The sequence below is a fragment of the Hyla sarda genome, chromosome 11, assembly GCF_029499605.1.
Source record: "Hyla sarda isolate aHylSar1 chromosome 11, aHylSar1.hap1, whole genome shotgun sequence".
Classification (NCBI taxonomy): Eukaryota; Metazoa; Chordata; class Amphibia; order Anura; family Hylidae; genus Hyla; species Hyla sarda.
The window spans coordinates 85801007-85823990 of record NC_079199.1 but is presented as its reverse complement, the minus strand read 5'-3'; the positions used below and the strand labels follow the sequence as shown (position 1 = coordinate 85823990).

The following is a 22984-nucleotide window of genomic DNA, read 5'->3' as shown; positions in this document are numbered from 1 at the left end:
GGCAATATGCCCAAGTAGTAGTGTTATCTTGCATCTAGTTTTGTATATCTATTGTTTTAGTCCAATTTAGCCCCAAAGTATGAACATTATTGTATTTACATTTGATAAAAAAATTTATATGACTAGATATTCCAGGTCCAGGGCCGGACCTGACAAGTGCGGAGGCACTCAGCAGTCTGTATTGAGCGGGCTCCCGACTCATGCCCGCTCCATACTCTGCAGCCACCGGCTGATTTCAGTAGCTGGGGGCCGCTGCTAATAGCCAGCATGCAGTGATTGCCGCGGCTGGCCATTAACCCTTTAGATCACCACTGTCAAAGTTGACAGCGGCATCTAAAGGGACATGTGACAGGCTAGTGGGGTGGATCGCCCCTCTGCAGTGCCATCGCGAGGGGGCGATCCACTATAGAGATAGCCGGAGAGATTACCTCTGTTTTCTGCTGTCTGTGGCTCTGTCATTGATAGAGCCTGGCTGGACTAGGCTCTATCAATGGATCACAGAGCACACAGATCAATCGAGTTCAATAGAACTCTATTGATCTGTATGAGGAATCTAATGATTCCTCCTAAAAGTCTAATAGTGTAGGAAAAAAAAAAGTTTTAATAAAAGTTTAAAAGACGCACATTAACCCCTTCCATGTTAAAAGTTCAAATACCCCCTTTTCCTATATAAAAACATGTAAACATAATAATAATAAAAATATTTAGTATTGCTGCGTGCGTAATTGTACGAACTATTAAAATATAACATTATGTATCCCATACGGTAAATGACGTAAAAGTAAAAAAAAATACCAAACCACAGAATTGCAATTTTTATAATATCCCAGAAAAAAAAGTAAAAAAGCGATTAAAAAGTCAGATCAATACCAAAATGGTACAGATACAAAAAAGTGATTATAGGAATATAGGTGTGATCCCAGCTCTCTTCCTCTAAAGCCAATGTGCTCGTCCTGGCATGGGCAATGCCAGAAACAGGAACTGAAGAAAAATGGAATGTCCAGCGCAAGAAGAATCCAACGGAGCAATGTATTAACCTCCTGAGCGGTATTCCCGAGCGTGACTCGGGGTTAATTTTCCCTGCCAGAATCGGTAACCCCGAGTCACGCTCGGGGTAGAATTGCAGAGTTCCCGGCCGGGCTGCACGATATATCGCAAAAGCAATGCGATATAGCGATGCGGCCCCCCGGGAAAACATGCGATTACCTGCTCTGGTCGGCTCCCGTTGCGGGGGACGGCCAGAGCAGGTAACGAAAAATACTAAAAGTCAGTGTTTCCCTACCAGGGGGCCTCCAGCTGTTGCAAAACTACAACTCTCAGCATGCCCGAACAGCCAAAGGCTGTCCGGGCATGCTGGGAGTAGTAGTTTCACAACAGCTGGAGGCCCCCTGTTAGAAAAACACTGAGCTAAGTGTAAAGGGAAGAAGTAGTAAAATAAAAAAACCTTTTGCTCACCTAATCCCGGTCCCTGCAGATGCCGTTCCCCTCCGTGCGGTCCGGGGTGTCCTCTCTTCACTATTCATCTTCTAGGACCTTTCACTTTTCAGCCAATCACAGGCCGCAGTGGTGTAAAGCCTGTGATTGGCTGAAGGGGAAAGGGCTTGTTATGCAGCAAATACACTAGGTATGAAATCTGCCGGCAAACCCAGTGTATACTGCTGCAGGACAAGGTGACAAGGGGGGGGGGGGGGGGGGGGGGATGTGACAAAGGGGGGAATGTAACAGGGGGGGAATGTGACTGGGGGGGGAATGTGACTGGGGGGGAATGTGACTGGGGGGGGGAATGTGACTGGGGGGGGGAATGTGACAGAGGGGGGAATGTGACTGGGGGGGGAATGTGACTGGGGGGGGAATGTGACTGGGGGGGGAATGTGACAGAGGGGGGAATGTGACTGGGGGGGGAATGTGACTGGGGGGGGGGGAATGTGACTGGGGGGGGAATGTGTCAGGGGGGGGAATGTGACTGGGGGGGGGGATTGTGACAGGGGGGAATGTGACAGGGGGGGGGAATGTGAGGGGGGGGGGGAATGTGACAAGGGGGGGGATTGTGACAGGGGGGGAATGTGACTGGGGGGGGAATGTGACTGGGGGGGAATGTGACTGGGGGGGGGGGGGATGTGACAGAGGGGGGAATGTGACTGGGGGGGAATGTGACTGGGGGGGAATGTGACTGGGGGGGGAATGTGACTGGGGGGGGGAATGTGACTGGGGGGGGGAATGTGACAGGGGGGAATGTGACAAGGGGGGAATGTGACAGGGGGGGGGGAATGTGACAAGGGGGGGGAATGTGACAGGGGGGGAATGTGACAAGGGGGGGAAATGTGACATGGGGGGGGAATGTGACAAGGGGGGGGAATGTGACAGGGGGGAAATGTGACATGGGGGGGGGGGGAATGTGACAAGGGGGGGGAATGTGACAGGGGGGAATGTGACAAGGGGGGGGGGAATGTGACATGGGGGGGGGGAATGTGACAGGGGGGGGGATGTGACAGGGGGAGAATGTGACAAGGGGGGGGGAATGTGACAAGGGGGGGAATGTGACAGGGGAAGAATGTGACAAGGAGGGGGGGAGAATGTGACAAGGAGGGGGGAGAATGTGACAAGGAGGGGGGAGAATGTGACAAGGAGGGGGGAGAATGTGACAAGGAGGGGGGAGAATGTGACGGGGGATGTGACAAGGGAGAGGGGAATGTGACAGGGGAGATGTGAAATGGGCGGAGGGAGATGTGAAATTCAGTTAAAAAAATTGTACCGCTTTTGGTACAAATTTCCAGACAGAATCATACCGCCAGGGAGGTTAAATAAAACCTCAGTACATGGACATAGTGGGCACAGGTGACGCGTTTCGGCCCACCTAATGGGCCTTAGTCATACAGGGTGCATTCATCAACTCAAGCCTTTTATATGGAACAGAACACACCTGGAACTCCCCCAAGGGCGGAATAAGGGGCGGAACCAGGTGTGTACCATCCTCCCCATTTGCACAGGTGAAGGAAGGCCAATAATTTCGGCCATGCCTCTGCCCTGCAAAGAAAGGGGATAACAGAAAATACAGTGTACACAAAATATATTAAAAGCATATATGTTTGCCTGGATACATATGAAAAAGTACATAGAAGAATTTTTTTTTATAATTTATTGCACATATTCTAAAGAAAAATTTAAAGAATATATGTATCCATGGGCCAGTATAGTTAGATGAAAACATAAATTCTGTTCCTAATATTTCAAGAGAAAGCGGTATCAAGTTATTATATAAATGTGTACAATGCCACATTTATGTATAAGCCGCAAAACACTTGAATGACTTGAAAAAACAAAAAGAAAAACATATAGAAAGAATCTGGAGGTAGTATATATATATAAATGTATGTATTCAAATTCATAATGCTCACATAAAGAGCAAATGATAATAAAAGAAAAATGAAAAAAATGTATATATAATGAAAAATAATACATACAAAATATATGATACCAAATAAAACGGTATAATGTTGGTGGACACAGGTGGAAAGGTAGTCGGAAGGATCAACAAAAAATAAACAAAAATAGATTTAAAAAAAAAAAAAATATATATATATATGTATATACAATTATATGTACAAAAGATGGTGGGACCAAGAGGTTGGGCAACATCCCATGAGTACAATTAAATCAATAATGTAGGATGGTGTCCATTCTCTTGTTCAATCCCTTAGGTTCAAATGATTTTTATTAAAATTTTTTCAGAATTATTACAAACAGAAAGTTTGGCCAACTTAACACAACGACCAAAATAAAAAGAGAAGGTAAAACAGAAGTACATATTAATATTGCATATGCCTTCAAGAGAGTATCACTCGGTGAGGTTATAACATAAAACTTTATAATTGTATTATATCAACTAGATATTTGTATAAGCTGGGACCAGACTATCTAATCTCAAGATCCAATAGACCTCTCGATCTAAGAGCTTTTGTTTAATGTTTCCCCCTCTAATTGGGGGTGTAACCCATTCCAATCCCTGTAGTATTAGTGACGATGTGTTACCTTGGTGTGCCTCAGCACAGTGTCGAGATATCATTGACACATGTCTCGAATTAAAATTTTTACATACGAGATGTGTTTGCGAACGCAAACTTTAAGTGGGGTGGTCGTACACCCCACATACTGTACCTCACATTCTCTGCATGTTAACACATAGACCACATTGGACGTGTTGCAATTGATATACTGACTGACATTGTGTATGTTACCTGTAGATCTGGACACAATAGAGGTCGAATTAAACATGTATTTACAACATATGCATTTAGTGTGTCCACATCTATAGGAACCAATATGCCGCAGCCAAGTAGATTGTTGAGTATGTGTTTGTTCAGAAAAGAGACTTGGGGAAATACACTGACTTATGGTGGGAGCTCGTCTCGATACACATCTATATTCCTGTGTGAATACTCCCTTAAATGCTGGGTCACAGGTGATGATAGGCATGTACTTGTGTAAAACATGTTAAAAAAGAAAATGGCAGCAGCACACTTGGTCAACAAAATGGAGGCTCTTAGCGCACTTTTTGATCAAAACGTGTCCCCCCCATCCGCCACGCAGAGGTGGCCTGTTATCGGATGGGACCCTAACACTCACTCACCTCAGGCTGGGTGAAATGTTGGATCCACTAACAATCCATACCACCTCCTGTGAAATAGGGGAGGGGATGCACGGCTACAGAGGGAGCCACTCCCCCCCCCAAATTGCACAGCAAAAACAAAAATGTAGCCAGCACCTAAACCCAATACACGGGTGCACACTGCTGTGGCAAGTACAAAACATGTAAAAAAAGAAAATGGCAGCAGCACACTTGGTCAACAAAATGGAGGCTCTTAGCGCACTTTTTTTTTTATCAAAACGTGTCCCCCCATCCACCACGCGGAGGTGGCCTCATATATTGTGTATAATGTCACAGACTTTACGATATTCATTACTGTATCGAGTAGAGAACACCACAGGTAAATCCCTTTCTTTGGCTGGGGATCTAACAGTACGGGAATCCGTCGGGAGAATAAGTGTATTCTAGTTTTTATGTATGGCAATGGCTTTCCCTCAGTTAATGTCTCGTACGGGGTATCCCTGAAGTAAGAGACACTCTTGTATATGTAAAGCTTCACTCTCAAAGTCAGAGTCCGCAGAACAATTCCTGCGGGCTCTGACCATTTATCCCACTGGCAAATTCCTAAGCACGTACGGGGGATGGCACGATATGGCATGTAAGATGTAAATTGCTCCGTTGGATTCATCTTGCGCTGGACATTCCATTTTTTTTCAAAAAACAGATTATGGCGCAAAAAATTAGCCCTCATACAACCTGGTATGCGGAAAACAAAAAACTACTGGTATTGCTGTATTCAGGCCCACCTAAAGTATCAAAACAACATGTTAGCTCAACCACAAGGTAAATGGCGTAGAAAAGAAAACCACAACATTGCTCAATTATCTTTTACTATTTCAATTTCCCTTCACCGATTTTATATATATATATATATATATATATATATATATATATATATATATTGGACCATCATGAGTTAGTTTTTTCTCCATTTTAGTCCTGTGGACAAGTAGTTTTTTATTAAATTTCCACACCCCTGTACATGTCACAATTGCTATTGATCACGGCATCCAGAGGGTTAAATTGTAGGAATTGAGCTAAAATCTAATGCCAGCAATTGCAGGCATGTGTCGATTGTAATATACAGCTGACATCTGCTACAGATAAAGAATAAGTTAAATGCAATGATTTATTTTGGTGCAAACATTGCACATTTTCTGCAGCTGATCTGCTGGAGATCCACAGCAAATCCATAGTGTGTGAATGTACCTTCAGGCTATGTTCACACAGCGGAATGTCCGCATGCACATGCACATGTTCAATGTTTTTGCGGATGCCGGAATCAGGATTTCTGTGCCAGATGTTTCTGCCATCTCCACAGTGCAGCGGAATCCCATTGTGGAATTTCCGTGCGGTATTACAATGCAGAATTCCACACAGAAATTCTGCTGCGTGAACATGGCCTCATAGTTTTCACTTCAGTAAATGTGTTAAGGTGGGAACACATTTTAGTCTTCTTCCCCTGAGTATTAGGATGGATCCCTGGTCTGGTCATCCAGCTATGTTTGAAGCTGCATCTTATCTTTTTCTCTGAGAAGTAGCTTAGCAGGCAAAATTGCAGTCTCCTCCTATGCTAAGCAGAAAAGGCGCTGCACCTTGTTAGGCCAGTTAGTTGGCTCATATCAACACAAACATAAATTATTTTAATGTATTAAAAGGATTTAACACTTAAGTTCACTAGAAAGACTGATGGTACGATGCGATTAAATCCCAGTCCTACACCAGTCCTTCTTGGCCAATTTTTACTGTTCCTTCTTGAACTTCAAGAGGCACTTGAAGAAGACTTGGGCAGTCAGCCAGTTCCCATTGAAGACCTGGATGTTTGCCAGCCAAGGGATAGAGGGTATGCATTGCAAGAGGGGTCCATCACAAAAAAGAAACTGCTAAATTGCTGAACAGGCACAGAAACTGAAAATCGAGATGCTCATATTAGATAGGGGAATCTTGTTGGTAGACTTATCTTTGTTGGAGATGTAATAAAAAACTCTGTGGTTAAGGAATAGATAGAGGAGATCTATATTTATACAGTATGTGTTGTAGAACTCTATGACCTTATGGCCCAGAAACCTTTAGTTTAACTTTTTGAAACTAATTTGCCTGAACATTTTGAAACTAATAAACTGTAAGAAAGGACACAATTTTAATAAACTCTACTGCGACAGGTGGAGAATGAACCTGTGAGGAGTGACCATCAAGGGAGATTTGAATGGACTGGAATGGGTAGGCCGACCAGTAGACGTTGTCTCTCAAGATCTACAGACAGTGTCCTTTTCAAGACCGTTCTTCTACTAATCTTCTGGAAACAAGGTAGGAAGAATGAACATACAGTGTACAGATAATAAATGCCCTAAGGAGGGTGACTTTTTCGTCCCTTTATTCTCACCACAAACACTCATTGAGGGTAATTTATCAAAGACTAATGTACTAGCTTTTTCAACAAAAATTCACAGAATTTTTAGACAAATTTATGAAAAGTTGCACGATCATTGATAAATTTGGCGCACGCAGCGAACTCCTCACAAGCGCTCTACCTCAGTGACAAGTTTAAGCAGAGAAGGGGGGCCATGTGACAATTGTATTAAAAGTCTCTCAGATCTTAATACAATTGTCACATAGAGACATATAGGGCTGGGTTGAATTGCTCTGTGATTTCTTCTAATTATGGTCCATGCGACTTCTTTTGCAACTTTTTGCAGAAAAGTTGCACATGATAAATTAGTTACCACTGCACAAAGTGATCTAAATCAGATCATGGGACCAGCCTGCGACTTTTCCTGCAACATATTTAGACAAAAAAGCTGTTTAAATTGCTTGATAAATTCCCCACATTGCGCCTAAAACATGGTGGAGTATAATGGGAGTATTCTAGACCACCATCCGATGACCAAGGCTTTTGGAGTAGAATGGACAATAACCAAAACCATCATTATAGATCTTCTTTATTGTTCTTAGTATTCTTAAGGCTACAATTCCACTGAGGTTTTTGCACTGTGTTTTTTAGGCTTAAAAACGCCAGAAAAACGGCCACTGTTTTTCCCTGCGCTTTGGCATTTTTTCTGGCGTTTTTAACTTTTTGTGAAAAAAAAAGGATGTAGTAGGGATGGAGAAAAAAGTATTTAACGAAATGTTTATATTTTTTAACGAAATTTGTATAAATTTAAAGTGTGTGTTTTTCATTTTTTTTTTTTAAACATTTTTTAGGTAGTACTACTTCTCCCAGCATGGAACAGACTGTTCCATGATGGGAGTAGTAGTACCTGAACTAATAGAAAGATTGCCCCTGGTGTCACTATTGACATCCGCTGCGATCGTCCATAATATAGCAGAGATGCGGAGCGGCTCTATACAGCGCTTGCGTGTCTGCACTATACTCCGGGCCGGCCAGTGATGTGAATAAAAATTCACATCGCTCATTCCTATTTTCCGCCCAGAGTGGGGATTGGCCGGATGGTTGCAGCCAATCACTGCTCTCAGCGGGAAATATGAATAAGCAATGTTCTATTCATATCACTGGCCGGAGTATACTGCAGAGATGCGGAGCGAAGGAGAAAGCCTCTCCGCATCTCTGCAATAGATAGGACGATGGCAGCAGGTGTCAGTAGTGACTCTCTGCTCCAGGCTGGAAGCTGTAGTACCTGCATTAATAGATCGCAGCAAGTGTAACTTCTGACACCTGTTGCGATCTGGCTATTAATGCAGGTAATCACCGACCAAAAGAGAGATATACTGACATTGATTCACCGACAAGGACCTCACTATTCAGCAAATGATATGACAACAATTAAAACGTAATCTTTACTTAATTCATTAAAAGGTAAAATATAAATGAAGTATAGAAAATGAAATACACCTGTGTAGTGATAAACCCCTGGACCCCTGTGGAGTACAAAGCCATATACTTGGATGTAGGTGGATAGACCACTAATAGATATTTAGTCTCGGGATTCCAAGGTCAATAGAGATAGTTAGATGGATAGTAACTATAGGAGGGGGAATGGTGCCCACTATTGATAATTGCCCATCCCTCTGGCTCTGCCTTTTGAGGAACCCACCTCCTTAACAGGGTGGCCTCAACCACGGTGACGGACCCTACTCTACCCCTAAGTGAGGGATAAAATAATAAACCAAGGAAGGGTATAATAGCCTAGATGGCTAGTGTACAACACAGGGCTCCCACAAAAAAATAAGTAAATCGTGCAAAGTGATCACACAAATTGTTATAAAAGCCAATTGGGAACGTAAATGTCCCAAATCCAACGCGTTTCCCCTATTCTATTGGAATAGGTTCATCAGGGAATTACCATTGGTGTTAACAGATGGTAAGCATAGATGATAAAGAACACCGAGCAGTTCAGATAAACGCATTGATGGTACAATAAAAATGCCAAAATACAAAGAACGCTAGCATAGTGTTGCTCACGAATATTTGCAATGCAAATTTTATTCGCGAATATCGCATATTCGAGAATTTGCGAATATTCGCGAATATAACGCTATATATTCGTAATTACGAATATTCTTTTTTTTTTTCTTTAGTTTTTTTTTCACAGTACACATCACAGTGATCACCCCTCTCTGCTTTCAGCTTGTGGTGTAAGAAGGCTCTGTGTGAGACTGGCATGCGAATTTTTGCATGTGCGAAAATTTTTATATGCTAATTTTCGCATATGCGAATTTTCACATGTGCTAATTTTTGTATATGCAAATTTTCGCATATGCTATTTTTTCGCATACACGAAATATGCATATGCGAAAATAAAACGTGAATATTACAAATATGCGAATTTAGCGAATATATGACGAATATTCGTCCATATATTCGCGAAATATCGCGAATTCGAATATGGCCTATGCTGCTCAACACTACTCTAGCATTGGCAAGACCCATATGATAAATGAGACAGCACACAGCAGATTGTCTAATTAGACATCAAACAATACATGATTCACTGTTAGTATAATTCAGATGGTATAACAAACCAGAAAGGAATCACCGCAGAGTTGGCCAGCATAGTCAAAGAAAATATATATTCTGCTAGTCCAAATTAGGCCACACTCAGCCACACAGAAAGTTACAATAAAGAGGATAAAGACCTGCACGTGTAATGGCACGGTCAGGTTAGGCTGGGTTCACACTACGTTTTTCAACTAAGGTTCCCGCATACGTTTTCTATCAAAAACCGTATGGGGAAAAAAACGGATGGAACAGTATGGGAAAAAGTAAACCGTATGGGTTTTTAAACAGTATACTGTTTTTAAAAGTGCATACTGTTCCGTCCGTTTTTGTAGAAAAAAAACCCATACGTTTTTGAAAATTTTGTCCATTTTTAATGGGAGGGGTCTTGGGTGGGGACTTTAGGATTCAAATGCGCATGTGCAAAGTAAAAACGTATACGTTTTTCCCGTATGGAACCGTATACATGTGCGTTTCCCATTGACGTCCATGTTAAAAAAAACGTATGCAGTTGCAGTACGGTTTTTAAACCGGAGTCAAAACCGTGGTTGACCACGATTTTGTCTCCGGTTTAAAAACCGTACTGCAACCGCATACGTTTTTTTAACATGGACGTCAATGGGAAACGCACATGTATACGGTTCCATACGGGAAAAACGTATACGTTTTTACTTTGCACATGCGCATTTGAATCCTAAAGTCCCCACCCAAGACCCCTCCCATTAAAAATGGACAAAATTTTCAAAAACGTATGGGTTTTTTTTCTACAAAAACGGACGGAACAGTATGCACTTTTAAAAACAGTATACTGTTTAAAAACCCATACGGTTTACTTTTTCCCATACTGTTCCATCCGTTTTTTTCCCCATACGGTTTTTGATAGAAAACGTATGCGGGAACCTTAGTTGAAAAACGTAGTGTGAACCCAGCCTTAAATATACTTATCCTCCCTGACGATAAACCAGATAATGTGCTGATAACCAAATGCTGAGAGCTCAGCAGGTGAGGTACAGGATGCAGGTACTACAGCTCCCAGCATGGAGCAGAGTGTGCTCCATGTTGGGAGTAGTAGTACTTGCAGTTAAGGACAGATCACAGCGGGTGTCACTACTGACACCCGCTGTGATCCTCTTGTATAATGTATAGATGCAGCCTGCCGCTCTTCTATGGTCCCCTGCACTGACATATATATATATATATATATATATATATATATATATATATACACACACACACACACACACATATTGATATTTCCCACAGAGTTCTGATTGGCTGGGACCATCTGGCCAATCACAGCTCTCTGCGAGAAATATGAATAGGTGTATATATACGGCAGTGCACGGGACCATAGAAGAGCAGCCGCATCTATACATTATACAGGAGGATCGCAACGGACCTGGGGCGATCTGTCAATTAGTACAGGTACTACTACTCCCATCATGGAACAGTGTGTTCCATGCTGGGAGTAGTAGTACTACCTAAAAAGAAAAAATATTTAAAGTGAAAAACACATCCACACACTACATTTTTATTATTGTCGGCTACATTTTTAGGTCCCCGCCCACCCACATAAATTGATCCCTGTTTAAAAATGAATACAAATTTAGTTACAAAAAAGATAGATTTTGTTAAATACAATTTTTTCCATCACTACTGTATCTTTTTGTAAAATTTTTTTAATTGTACCCTATGAAATTTTAATAAAAAAGGTATCTCCATCACTTTTTTGGATCGCTAAAGTCCAGAAAAGAATAAAAAACGCCGACAAAAACGCCAAAGTTAAAACCAACATGGCGTTTTTCTTGGCGTTTTTGCTCTCCCATAGATTTCTATGGGAGGAAAACGCCACGATATCTGTGCAAAAAACGCCAAACTAGGTTTTAAAAACCAGCCTCTGAGCCCAAAATTGCTGAAAAACGCCAAAAGGATTTAAAAAAATGCCAAACTGAAAAACGCCAAGTGGATCTGGCATTTTGCAGTTTACTATTGACTTGCAGCTAACATCTGGAAAATTGGCATTTTTGCAAAAATATCCTCAGTGCAATTCCAGCTTAACCCTCCCCTAAAATCTCAGCATGGTCTGGGCTATGTAAAAAAATGTTTAATGTGCCTGGGAACAGGGCACTGTGAAACACCAGCATTGGATTTCATGGCCAGCCAATAAACATCCCGATTGGTGTCCAAATGCTGCTGCTTCCCTACAGTCACAACATTTTTATAGACTTTTTTGATGCCAACACATTGGACCTCTTGCACAATATGGGAGACACCAAAAGCACACTGTGTTCACCAAAAATCTGGGGCAATTTTTAGCCCCCCCCCCCTCCCCTTTCTACCTCCCTAAAAAGAAAACAGAAAAAAGAATTGGCTTGCATGACTTGACCTGCAACACACATTCGATGTATTTTTTCAGTCACTTGTGCACCTCACTCGACAAGGGAGCATGGCATAATAGAAAGGTACCATAGCAAAGTGATTTTACATAAGGGACATGCATGTAAAGCAATTCCATATATATATATATATATATATATATATATATATATATATATATACACACACACAGTCATGGCTGTAAATGTTGGCGCCCCTAAAATTTTTCAAGAAAATGAAGTATTTCTCACAGAAAAGGATTGCAGTAACACATGTTTTGCTTTACACATGTTTATTCCCTTTGTGTGTATTAGAACTAAACAAAAAAAACGAGGAAAAAAAGCTAAGGCTCCTTTCACACTATATTATTGTTCCGTTTAGGAACTTCAGTCAGAAGTTCCGTCACTATATCAGGGAAAACCGGCCGTTACAAAACCCCTGACGGCCACTACTAAATCGCATTGCAGCCTATGAGGTTTTGTAACTGCCCGTTTGCACCCGTATATGCCCGTAATTCATTATGGATGTTATACAGTGACGGGACATCGCGGCGGAAAAATTACTGCATCCAGTAAATTTTCCGCCACAATGTCCCATCACTATATAACGTTCGTAAGGAATTACGGGCATATACGGGTGCAAACGGGCAGTTACAAAACGGACGGTTTTCCCGATATAGTGGAAGTTTCTAAACGGAACAATAATATAGTGTGAAAGGAGGCTAATTGGACATAATGTCACACCAAACTCCATATAATGTCACACCAAACTCGCATAAATAAGATTCTTTCAAACATGTGATGCTCCTTTAAGCTCACCTAGGGCAAGTAACAGGTGTGGGCAATATAAAAATCACACCTGAAAGCAGATAAAAAGGAGAGAAGTTCACCTAGTCTTAGTTTGCATTGTGTGTCTGTATGTGCCACACTAAGCATGGACAACAGAAAGAGGAGAAGAGAACTGTCTGAGGAATTGGGAACCAAAATTTTGGAAAAATATCAACAATCTCAAGGTTACAAGTCCATCTCCAGAGATCTAGATTTGCCTTTGTCCACAGTTTGCAACATTATCAAGAAGTTTGCAACCCATGGCACTTTAGCTAATCTCCCTGGCCATGGACAGAAGAGAAAAATTTATGAAAGGTGTCAACGCAGGATAGTCTGGATGGTGGATAAGCAGCCCCAAACAAGTTTCAAAGATATTCAAGCTGTCCTCCAGGCTCAGGGAGTATCAGTTTCAGCGCAAACTATCCGTCTACAATTAAATGAAATGAAACGCGATGGCAGGAGACCCAGGAGGATCCCACTGCTGACACAGAGGCATAAAAAAGCAAGACTATATTTAGCCAAAATGAACTTGAGTAAGCCAAAATCCTTCTGGGAAAATGTCTTGTGGAAAGATGAGACCAAGATAGAGCTTTTTGATAAAGCACATCATTCTTCTGTTTACCGAAAACGGATGAGGCCTACAAAGAAGAGAACACAGTACCTACAGTGAAATATGGTGGAGGTTCAATCAGTGGCGTTGCTAGGGTTGGTGTCACCCGGTGCGGTAGAAAATGGTTTCACCCCCATACCTACCCCCTCCCCCCAGTAAGTTTTTAGCCTGTTGTGACAGACACCACTGTTGTAGCGCATTGTGAGAAATTCCAGTATAATAATCAGATATACCAGTTGCCACAGAATAGGAAAGTGTTAAAGAAGTTTTCACCATTTAAATATACAGCTCCCAGAATTACTTAAAGGGGTACTCTACTGGAAAACATTTACTTTTATATCAACTGGTGCCAGAAAGTTAAACAGATTTTTAAATTACTTCTATTTAAAATCTTAATACTTACAGTACTTATAAGCTGGTGTATGCTCCACAGGAAGTTGTGTAGTTCTTTCCAGTCTGACCACAGTGCTATTTGCTGACACCTCTGTCCATGTCAAGAACTGTCCAGAGCAGGATAGGTTTGCTATGGGGATTTGCTCCTACTATGGACAGTTCTTGACATGGACAGAGGTGTCAGCACAGAGCACTGTGGTCAGACAGAAAATAAATTAAAAAAGAAAATAACTTCCTGTGAATCGCTTATACAGCAGCTAATAAGTACTGGAAGGATTAAGATTTTTAAATAGAAGTAATTTACAAATCTGTTTAACTTTGTAGCACCAGCTGATTAAAATTTTTTTTTTTTTCCAGTAGAGTACCCCTTTGAGCAGTGGGGAGGTTATGCTGGGAGTTGTAGTTTCACTGACCTAACTGTAGAACTGACAAGTGACTACAGCTCTGATAGGACATAGTGAGGAGAATGTACAATGATATCAGTGACTACAGGTGACGTCTTCTCTATAGTGAGGAGAATACACAATGATATCAGTGACTACAGGTGACATCTTCTCTGTAGTCTTTCCTTATCTAATTCAGATGGTACATACTGCCAGGACTTGTTCCAGCTAAAACTTCTCTCTGCAGAATGTGACACCCAGAAGTCTCCTCACTATGTCAGCGCATTCTCATCCTCTATATGAAAACAATAATTATTATAAACCTGACAGACACTGTATCCTTTAAATATAATACTACTATACACTATACTCTTTGATTATAAACCTTCCATACACCATACCCACTGACTATAATACAACCACACACTGTACATTCTGAATATAATACCAACACATACTGTACACTCTGAATATAAATCTGCCACATACTGTACCCCTGAATATAATACCGCCACACACTATACCCTCTGAATATAATACTATCACAAACTGCGCCCTCTGAATATAATACTACCACAAACTGCGCCCTCTAAAAATAAATCTGCCACATACTGTACCCTCTGAATATAAATCTGCCACATACTGTACCCCTGAATATAAATCTGCCACATACTGTACACCTGAATATAATACCACCACATACTGTACCCTCGGAATATAATACTACCACCCACTGCACCCTCTGAATATAATACTTAGAGATGAGCAAACTACAGTAAATTAATAGATAATTACACAATAGATCGCTGGTTATACCCCCCCCCCCACACACACACACAAAAAAAAAAACATACAACACAGAGAGACAAACACACACACACACACACACACACACAGTCAGAGAGAAACACTCACAGACAGACACACACAGAGTCACACAGTCACACACACACAGAGTCACACACACACACTCAGAGAGTCACACAAACACACACAGTCACATACACACAGTCACACACAAGCATAGATAGAGACAGACAGACAGAGAGACAGACACACACACTCACCCATCCAGCGCAGCGCTCCTTCTCACCGGGCGCCGGGCGAGTGACGTAACTCACGTCCTCCTGCGCGGCCATGCGGTGTGACGTCAGGCTGGCGCAGACGTGGGAGCGGAGGACTGGCACAGTGCTGGTGAAGGTGAGGGGTGTGATGACAGTCGGGCGCACAGTGAAGGTGAAAGAGGGGGTTTGCTGACGGACGGGTGTACCGCACACACAGCGCAGGGACGGGGGGGGGGGGGGGGGATTGCTGACGGATGGGAGGCCGGTCGGGCACAGATGGGGGGGGGGGGTGCTGCGGAGCGTCTTGGTGTCACCCCATTAGGTTGGTGTCACCCGGTGCGGGCCGCACCCCCCGCACCCGGGTCGCAACGCCACTGGGTTCAATGATGTTTTGGGGTTGTTTTGCTGCATCTGGCACTGGGTGCCTTTATGTGTGCAAGGCATCGTGAAATCTGAGGATTACCAATGGATTTAGGGTCGCATGTACATCCCAGTGTCAGAAAGCTGGGTTTGTGTCTGAGGTCTTCCAGCAGGACAATGACCCCAAACATACGTCAAAAAGCACCCAGAAATGGATGGCAACAAAGTGCTGGAGAGTTCTGAAGTGGCCAGCAATGAGTCAAGATCTAAATCCCATTGAACACCTGGGGAGAGATCTTAAAATTGCTGTTGGGAAAAGGCGCCTTCCAATAAGAGAGACCTGGAGCAGTTTGCAAAGGACGAGTGGTCCAACATTCCGGCTGAGAGGTGTAAGAAGCTTATTGATGGTTATAGGAAGCGACTGATTTCAGTTATTTTTTCCAAAGTGTGTGCAACCAAATATTAAGTTAAGGGTGCCAATAATTTTGGCCAGCCCATTTTTGGAGTTTTGTGTGACATTATGTCCAATTTGCTTTTTTTCCTCCCTTTTTTGGTTTAGTTCCAATACACACAAAGGGAATACACATGTGTATAATAAAACATGTGTTACTGCAATCCTTTTCTGTGAGAAATACTTAATTTTCTTGAAAAATGTAAGGGGTGCCAACATTTATGGCCATGACAGTATATATATATATATATATATCATTTTAATCAGATATGTCCCTTTAGGTGCTGTATTTACCCTCATTTTTATGGTTAAAGTGTACTTGTCATTTGCAAAAACATTTTGTATAATATAGATAACATTATATGTATATTTGTAATATACATTGGTTAAAAAAATAAGTATATTATGGGGTGAAGATATGCTCTCTTGTCCCTGCAGTTATTCCCTGTGTGACTCATCTGGGGAAAAATTCAGGAAGTGTGGGTGGAACAAGCAGGGCTCTGTGCAGGCTCCTGGCTTGTCAGTCAGCCTGTTGTGTGAGCCTGGAGCATGTTACAGAGCCTCACTGCACAGGGCCCTGCTTGTCCTCAGTGCACAGAGCCCTGCTTGTCCTCACTACACAGAGCCCTGCTTGTCCTCAGCACACAGAGCCCTGCTTGTCCTCAGCACACAGAGCCCTGCTTGTCCTCAGCACACAGAGCCCTGATTGTCCTCAGCGCACAGAGCCCTGCTTGTCCTCAGTGCACAGAGCCCTGCTTGTCCTCAGTGCACAGAGCCCTGCTTGTCCTCAGTGCACAGAGCCCTGCTTGTCCTCAGTACACAGAGCCATGCTTGTCCTCAGTACACAGAGCCATGCTTGTCCTCAGTACACAGAGCCATGCTTGTCCTCAGCGCACAGAGCCAAGCTTGTCCTCAGCACACAGAGCCCCACTTGTCCTCAGTACATAGAGCCCCACTTGTCCTCACTGCACAGAGCCCTGCTTGTCCTCAGTGTAAAGAGCCCTGCTTGTCCTCAGCACACAGAGCCCTGCTTGTCCTCAGTACATAGAGCCCTGCTTGTCCTCACTGCACAGAGCCCTGCTTGTCCTCAGTGTACAGAGCCCTGCTTGTCCTCAGCACACAGAGCCGTACTTGTCCTCAGCACACAGAGCCCTGCTTGTCCTCAGTACACAGAGCCCTGCTTGTCCTCAGTACATAGAGCCATGCTTATCCACAGTACATAGCGCCCTGCTTGTCCTCAGTGCACAAAGCCCTGCTTGTCCGCCCACACTTCCTGTATTTTGTCCCAGCTGAGACAGGCAATAGCTGTAGGGACAAGACAGGATTTTTTCAACCAAAAATATACACTTTTTTTTTACTAATGTATATTACAAATATACATATAATGCTATTAGCTAAATTGTAGAAAACATTTTTGAAAATGACAGTGCCCATTTAACACTTTTAAGGGAATCTAGAAAATTCTCAGCCAAAAGAGGTTGTGCTGAGCTGCAGCATACATGCCTCCTCCCTCTTCCACTCCTCCCTGCCTTGACTGATTGATCTTCGTGGGAAAATGCTGGAAGCTGAGCCCTGTACATCAAACAATCCTGGCAGAAAGGAGTGGGGGAGGGAGAAGGTATGCATGCTTACAAGATTCTGCAACAGAATTTTCAATTTCATGTGAAAGGTGGTGCAGAAACCCCATTCATATACAAGGGAAGTGGATTCTTAAGAGGCTTCAGCACAGAATAAGCACCAAAATCCACATAAAATGTACAAACATAATCTTATTGTTTATGGGGCAGGGCTGCGATTTTCATAGTGTTTATGAATCTCAGCAAAACATATTGGTGGTCACTCCAGTGCTGTAACTCTTTGCATATGTTTTTCACTACAGGTTAGAAATGATCAAACAGACTATAATGGGTACTGGGTGTGGACCCAGTCTAAGTCTGGGTGGCGGCTTGCCCAGTGGACCTGCAGAACACTCAACACAATGCAAAATGGCACACATCTTGCTCTATTCCTAATAGTCTTTTCAACTAATTCCTTCTACAACCCTCTTCAGTCCACTGATGTTTCAGGACCAAACTATTTAGGGAACACAACAGGCCTTAAGGCAGTCAACCTCCCACTTAAAACTGCACACACCTCTCTCTGGCACCACCAAACCTACCTGGGCTGACACATCTCACAGCCCCAGAAAATTTAACAGAACATCACCTGACTGACCAATGTGCTTAACCAAACAGATTCCGTTGCTAAGGACAGCCATACAAAACTTTGCCAATCTTATGGGGTCATTTGTATGAACGAGTACAAAGATTGCGACAAAAATATACCAGACTAAACTGGTAGAACAGTGTCAAATGTTCAGTAGAATGTAGACCATCATGCCAAACACAGTTTTTTTCAGCCACAGTAGGATGAGAAAATCCAGCAGAACAGATCAGCCATCATGAATTATCATTCTTGTATAATATACAGATGATAGTAGGCTAAAAAAAAAGAAAAAGCAAAAATCTGCCATTTCGCATGACCATTATATTAGGTGTATAGCCAGCCTTAGATTTAGCTCTCAAGGACAAGAGCAGTATAGGTCACTGCAACGAAGTAGTAGGCTGCAAAGTAATGCAGAGCTTTTTATTGGTTACCTTATAATAATGCCAGGTTTTGGCTACATTCTTAGCCTTTGTCAAGCATTGCTCATTACAGTCATCCCGAAACGTACAAGGGCCGCAAGATGCAAAATTTTCAACATACAATGGTCTTTTCTGGACCATTGTAACTTGAAACCAGACTCAAAATACAATGCTATAGACAGTCCAGATCTGCAAAATATGTCAATGGCTGGAAGAACCGACCAATCAGAATGAGCATTTCACTGGAAAAACCTCTGTATTCCTTAAAGGGTAGCTCTCACCATCCTATTTTTTTTTCTGTCCCTGCCTATTGCCCATCTATCCCTAACCCCCTTCCTGCTTTTAATTTTTATTTTTACTATATTAAAATTGACTTTTGTCTGCCTGGCAGTGTGCTCACTACCAGGCAGACTTCCCCAGCAGGCACCACGTCACTGATGCCTGCTGGGGGGGGGACTTCCACCCTTAGTTCATCTACACAGGGTGCCTCCAGCTGTTTCATCACTACAACTCCCAGCTTGCCCTGACATCTATTGGCTGTCAGGGCATACTGGGAGTTGTAGTATTGAAACAGCTGGAAGCACCCTGTGTAGATAACCTATTAGTTAGTTACATACGGCGCTAGCCCGTCCCCTCTGTCTCCCTCCCCCCCCCCCCGCGCCATACCCCGTTCCCTCCATCACAACCCCCCCCCGCATACCCCGTTTCCTCCATCATAAACCCCCCTCCCGCATACCCCGTTCCCTCATTACACTTACTGCAGAGTCCGGCAGCGGGCGTGCAGGGACAGCGGCGGCGATGTGCGGGAGGAGTGGCCTCCCAGCCAGTGGCCGGGGAGCCAATGCGCTCGCTCCCTGCCTGTCTGATTGACAGGCAGGGAGCGAGTGCAGCCTAACTGAAAAAGGACTGATTGCCAGGCCAAAATCAGTCCTTTTTCAGACGTGACGTCACACCAGGCTGCAGCCGGCCACTAGGAGGGAGACCCCTAGTGGCCGGTTTTCAAATGTAAATTAAACCATTTTAATAAAAATAAAAAAATAATAAAAGTATATTAGAGATATGTTGTAGTACATAAGTACTACAACATATCAAAAAATAAAGTTGGTGACAGTACCCATTTAAGTGTATGCACTGACTGGCTGTCTGGTAGCACGCCCTACAGTACAGGGAGGTACTACATGTTCTGTACTACTATTTACCTGTGCCAGGGATAGCTGCTCCAAGTTGGAGCAGCTCCATTTTACTTTTTTCTGTACAGGACCCTGAAAAAGCTCCTGTCCTCTACATAGACAGTGATTTACAGATTGCAGCTCTTTATTAATTTTTTAATGTAAGGACTTGCTTTATCTTTATTAGTTATCTACATATGTTTCTTTAATCTTCATTTTTCCTATTTTTGGATGACATTTTGGAGGTAACACAACCAATTACCAGGTTTCTATAGGGTTATGGTCTCAACATACAATGGTTTCAACATACAATGGTTGTCCTAGAACCGATTAATATTGTAACTTGAGGGACCACCGTATGACATATTATACATATGTAAGCAGCAGAGTAACAAATGAGCCTGATGTTAGAACATGCTCATTTGGGAGACTTGCAGTTCTTTATGTAAGGGATAACATACAAGGTTTTACCCTCTTATATATCTATACAGCAGCTATGGTATACTGTCTATGCAGTACTATTATTTATAAACTGAGCTTAGTTCCTGTGTGTGTGTGTGTGTGTGTGTGTGTGTGTGTATATATATATATATATATATATATATATATTCATTCAAGGCTGGGTTCTGTTACCATATATTTACAGTAATCTGAAGATCTGAAGTAACCAACCTTGGTCTGGTACTTTACCCATAATCCCCTGGCATCTGTAAAATCATCCCTGCGTTTTACTGATTACTTTCATTTTGAGCTTATTTTTATTGATAGTGGAGATAAATGTATAAAGATTGGGCATATATATATGACGGTAGGAGAGACAAAATGTAGAATATTTATAAGTTTAATTAATACAATTTGTATCTGTTCTTTCCTGTACAGTGGAGGCCCAGTGTAAAATTGTAAAATGTAACACAGACTATGTTGCTGCTATATCGAACCCAAGGAACTCCAACAAGAATGCTGTATTCTGCAACGCCTTACGAGCATATTCTCAGTGCACTCGTAACACAGCCCGTACTTGCCGCGGAGACCTGGTGTACCATTCTGCCGTTCACATCATTGAGGATCGTATGATTCAGCACAACTGTTCCAAGGTGGGGCCCACCACTCCTCCTAAACGGCAACCACCACAACCTCTTCCTGATAGTCATGTGAAACAGGCCTGTGATTATGACAAGGTCTACCATGAAAAACATGCAACTGATCCCAAATATCTACACTGTGGGGTATTTGGGGACCCCCATGTGCGAACATTCAGTGGTGACTTTCAAACATGTAAAGTGAATGGCTCGTGGCCTCTTCTAGACAATGAATATCTATTTGTCCAAGCAACCAGCACCCCGCTCCACCCTTCCTCAAATGCTACAATTATCAGCAAGGTAAAATTTACTGCAAACGAGTACAGATTACAGTATTATATTAAGGGTGAGAAGAGCCATGAAAGCTTTGACAAAATTAAGGGGAATAACGTATAGGCATGATGTATACTACATAAATAACTAACCGCCCTATAAAATGCATGTAAATAATGCTGCTACACTGCCACTATATAGTACACAATTAATACACCAAGGTGTCTCTATTAACTGCACCATCATAGCCAAAAGAGTACCCCATATAGACAGTGGCATCTAACTGCTCCCTGTGAAAAAGAAGCCCCCTCCATAAAAAAAAACTGTGTCAGTGTGTAGTGGTATTATCTGTGGTCTAGACCAACATTAAAGCATTGCTACAATAATAATGATTCATTTCATTATATAGTTTTATAGAAGGGGGGCTCTTAATTTTACAATACAGAGCACAGTACAAGTTTTACAATACAAATTTCCAGTTTCTCATCACACAACTATAGAGTTACATGATGCTTACAGCTCCCCCTAGGGGTAGCTCACTGCACTGTAGTCAATAAAAGCCATGTAAACAGATAAGTGGTAAATCCCCTAGTGGAAAAAACAGGGGTAAAATGTGACACCCAGACATTATCTAAATATGGTATGATATTTAACTTGTGAGTTGTTGCCTTATTTTACTCTTGTTTTCACAGCTAACTATAATCTTCAAAAACATGAAGCAATGCATTGACCAGAAAGTGTACCAGGCAGAAGTGGGCAATGTTCCAGCAGCTTTCGATGATGGCTCGGTCAATGGCGGCAGAAGAGCAGGTGGCAGCAGTCTCACCATTCATGAGAAGGAGCCTGGGAAGTACATAGAGATCCACGCTGCTTATATAGGCACTACAATCCGGGTGCGCCAGCTGGGCAGGCAGCTGTCATTCTCCTTACGAATGGCTGAGGAGATCTCCCAAGCTTTCCGGGAAGAGCAGGACTTGCAGCTCTGTGTAGGTGGCTGCCCATCCAGCCAAATGATCTCTAGGACTAAACACCCTAGTAGGACTCATTCGCTGAGCATGGAGAGCGCTCGGTCACTGTGCAGGGAGAGACTGGCTATAGAAGACATGTATTTTGAGTCCTGTGTATTTGACTTGATGGTGTCAGGGAACGTGAATTTAACAGACGCAGCTTTTCACGCCTTGGAAGATGCTCGAGATTTTCACCCTGAACCGGGAACATTACATATATTTAGCAGAGCAGAGAAAAGACCGGTTTTATCGCTTAGTCTGTTACTTGTGCTTGTTCTTATTTGGAATATAGATCACTGTGCTTGAATCCCCCAAAATACAGGGTGACAGGAATAACAAAATAGGGGGAAAAAAAAAAACATTGGCGCTACCTATCAGTGCGCCATTCAGAAGCATCTCTGCATTTTCCAGAATTACTTCAAGCTATTAATGTTGTAGGGTATGTTCACACCAAAGAATCTCCGCCAGGAGATATTCCCAGTGGGAGATCCCGTTTAAGTGGTCGCCACCTAAATCTTTCGGAGCTAGGACTGTGCAGACCTGCAGCATCACCACTGATGTCAATGCAGTCAGCACATCATTCCACTAAAGGAATAAACATATTCATTCTTTCAGAAAGGGAATTTCCACAGCAGAATTTTCCTCCGCTGAAATTCAATAGCATAAATGGATCAATGGAACACTCAATCTCACTGATGCGAGACAAGTGCAGAGGATTCTTAGCCATGCAGAGATACTGTAGTACGAACATACCCTGATATAGATAAGT

General features: G+C 42.6%; 1 protein-coding gene across 1 annotated transcript in view; it reads left to right on the top strand.

The window, feature by feature from the left end:
* HJV (hemojuvelin BMP co-receptor) overlaps window positions 1–22521 on the top strand; it is a 35227-nt gene extending 12706 nt beyond the window's left edge. The window contains exons 2-4 of the mRNA XM_056546662.1: window positions 6808–6952; window positions 20736–21235; window positions 21901–22521. Coding sequence (XP_056402637.1) covers window positions 6862–6952; window positions 20736–21235; window positions 21901–22521 — 1212 coding nt within the window. The 5' untranslated portion in view covers window positions 6808–6861. The remainder of the gene's footprint in view (window positions 1–6807; window positions 6953–20735; window positions 21236–21900) is intronic.
* Window positions 22522–22984: the final 463 nt, after the last annotated feature.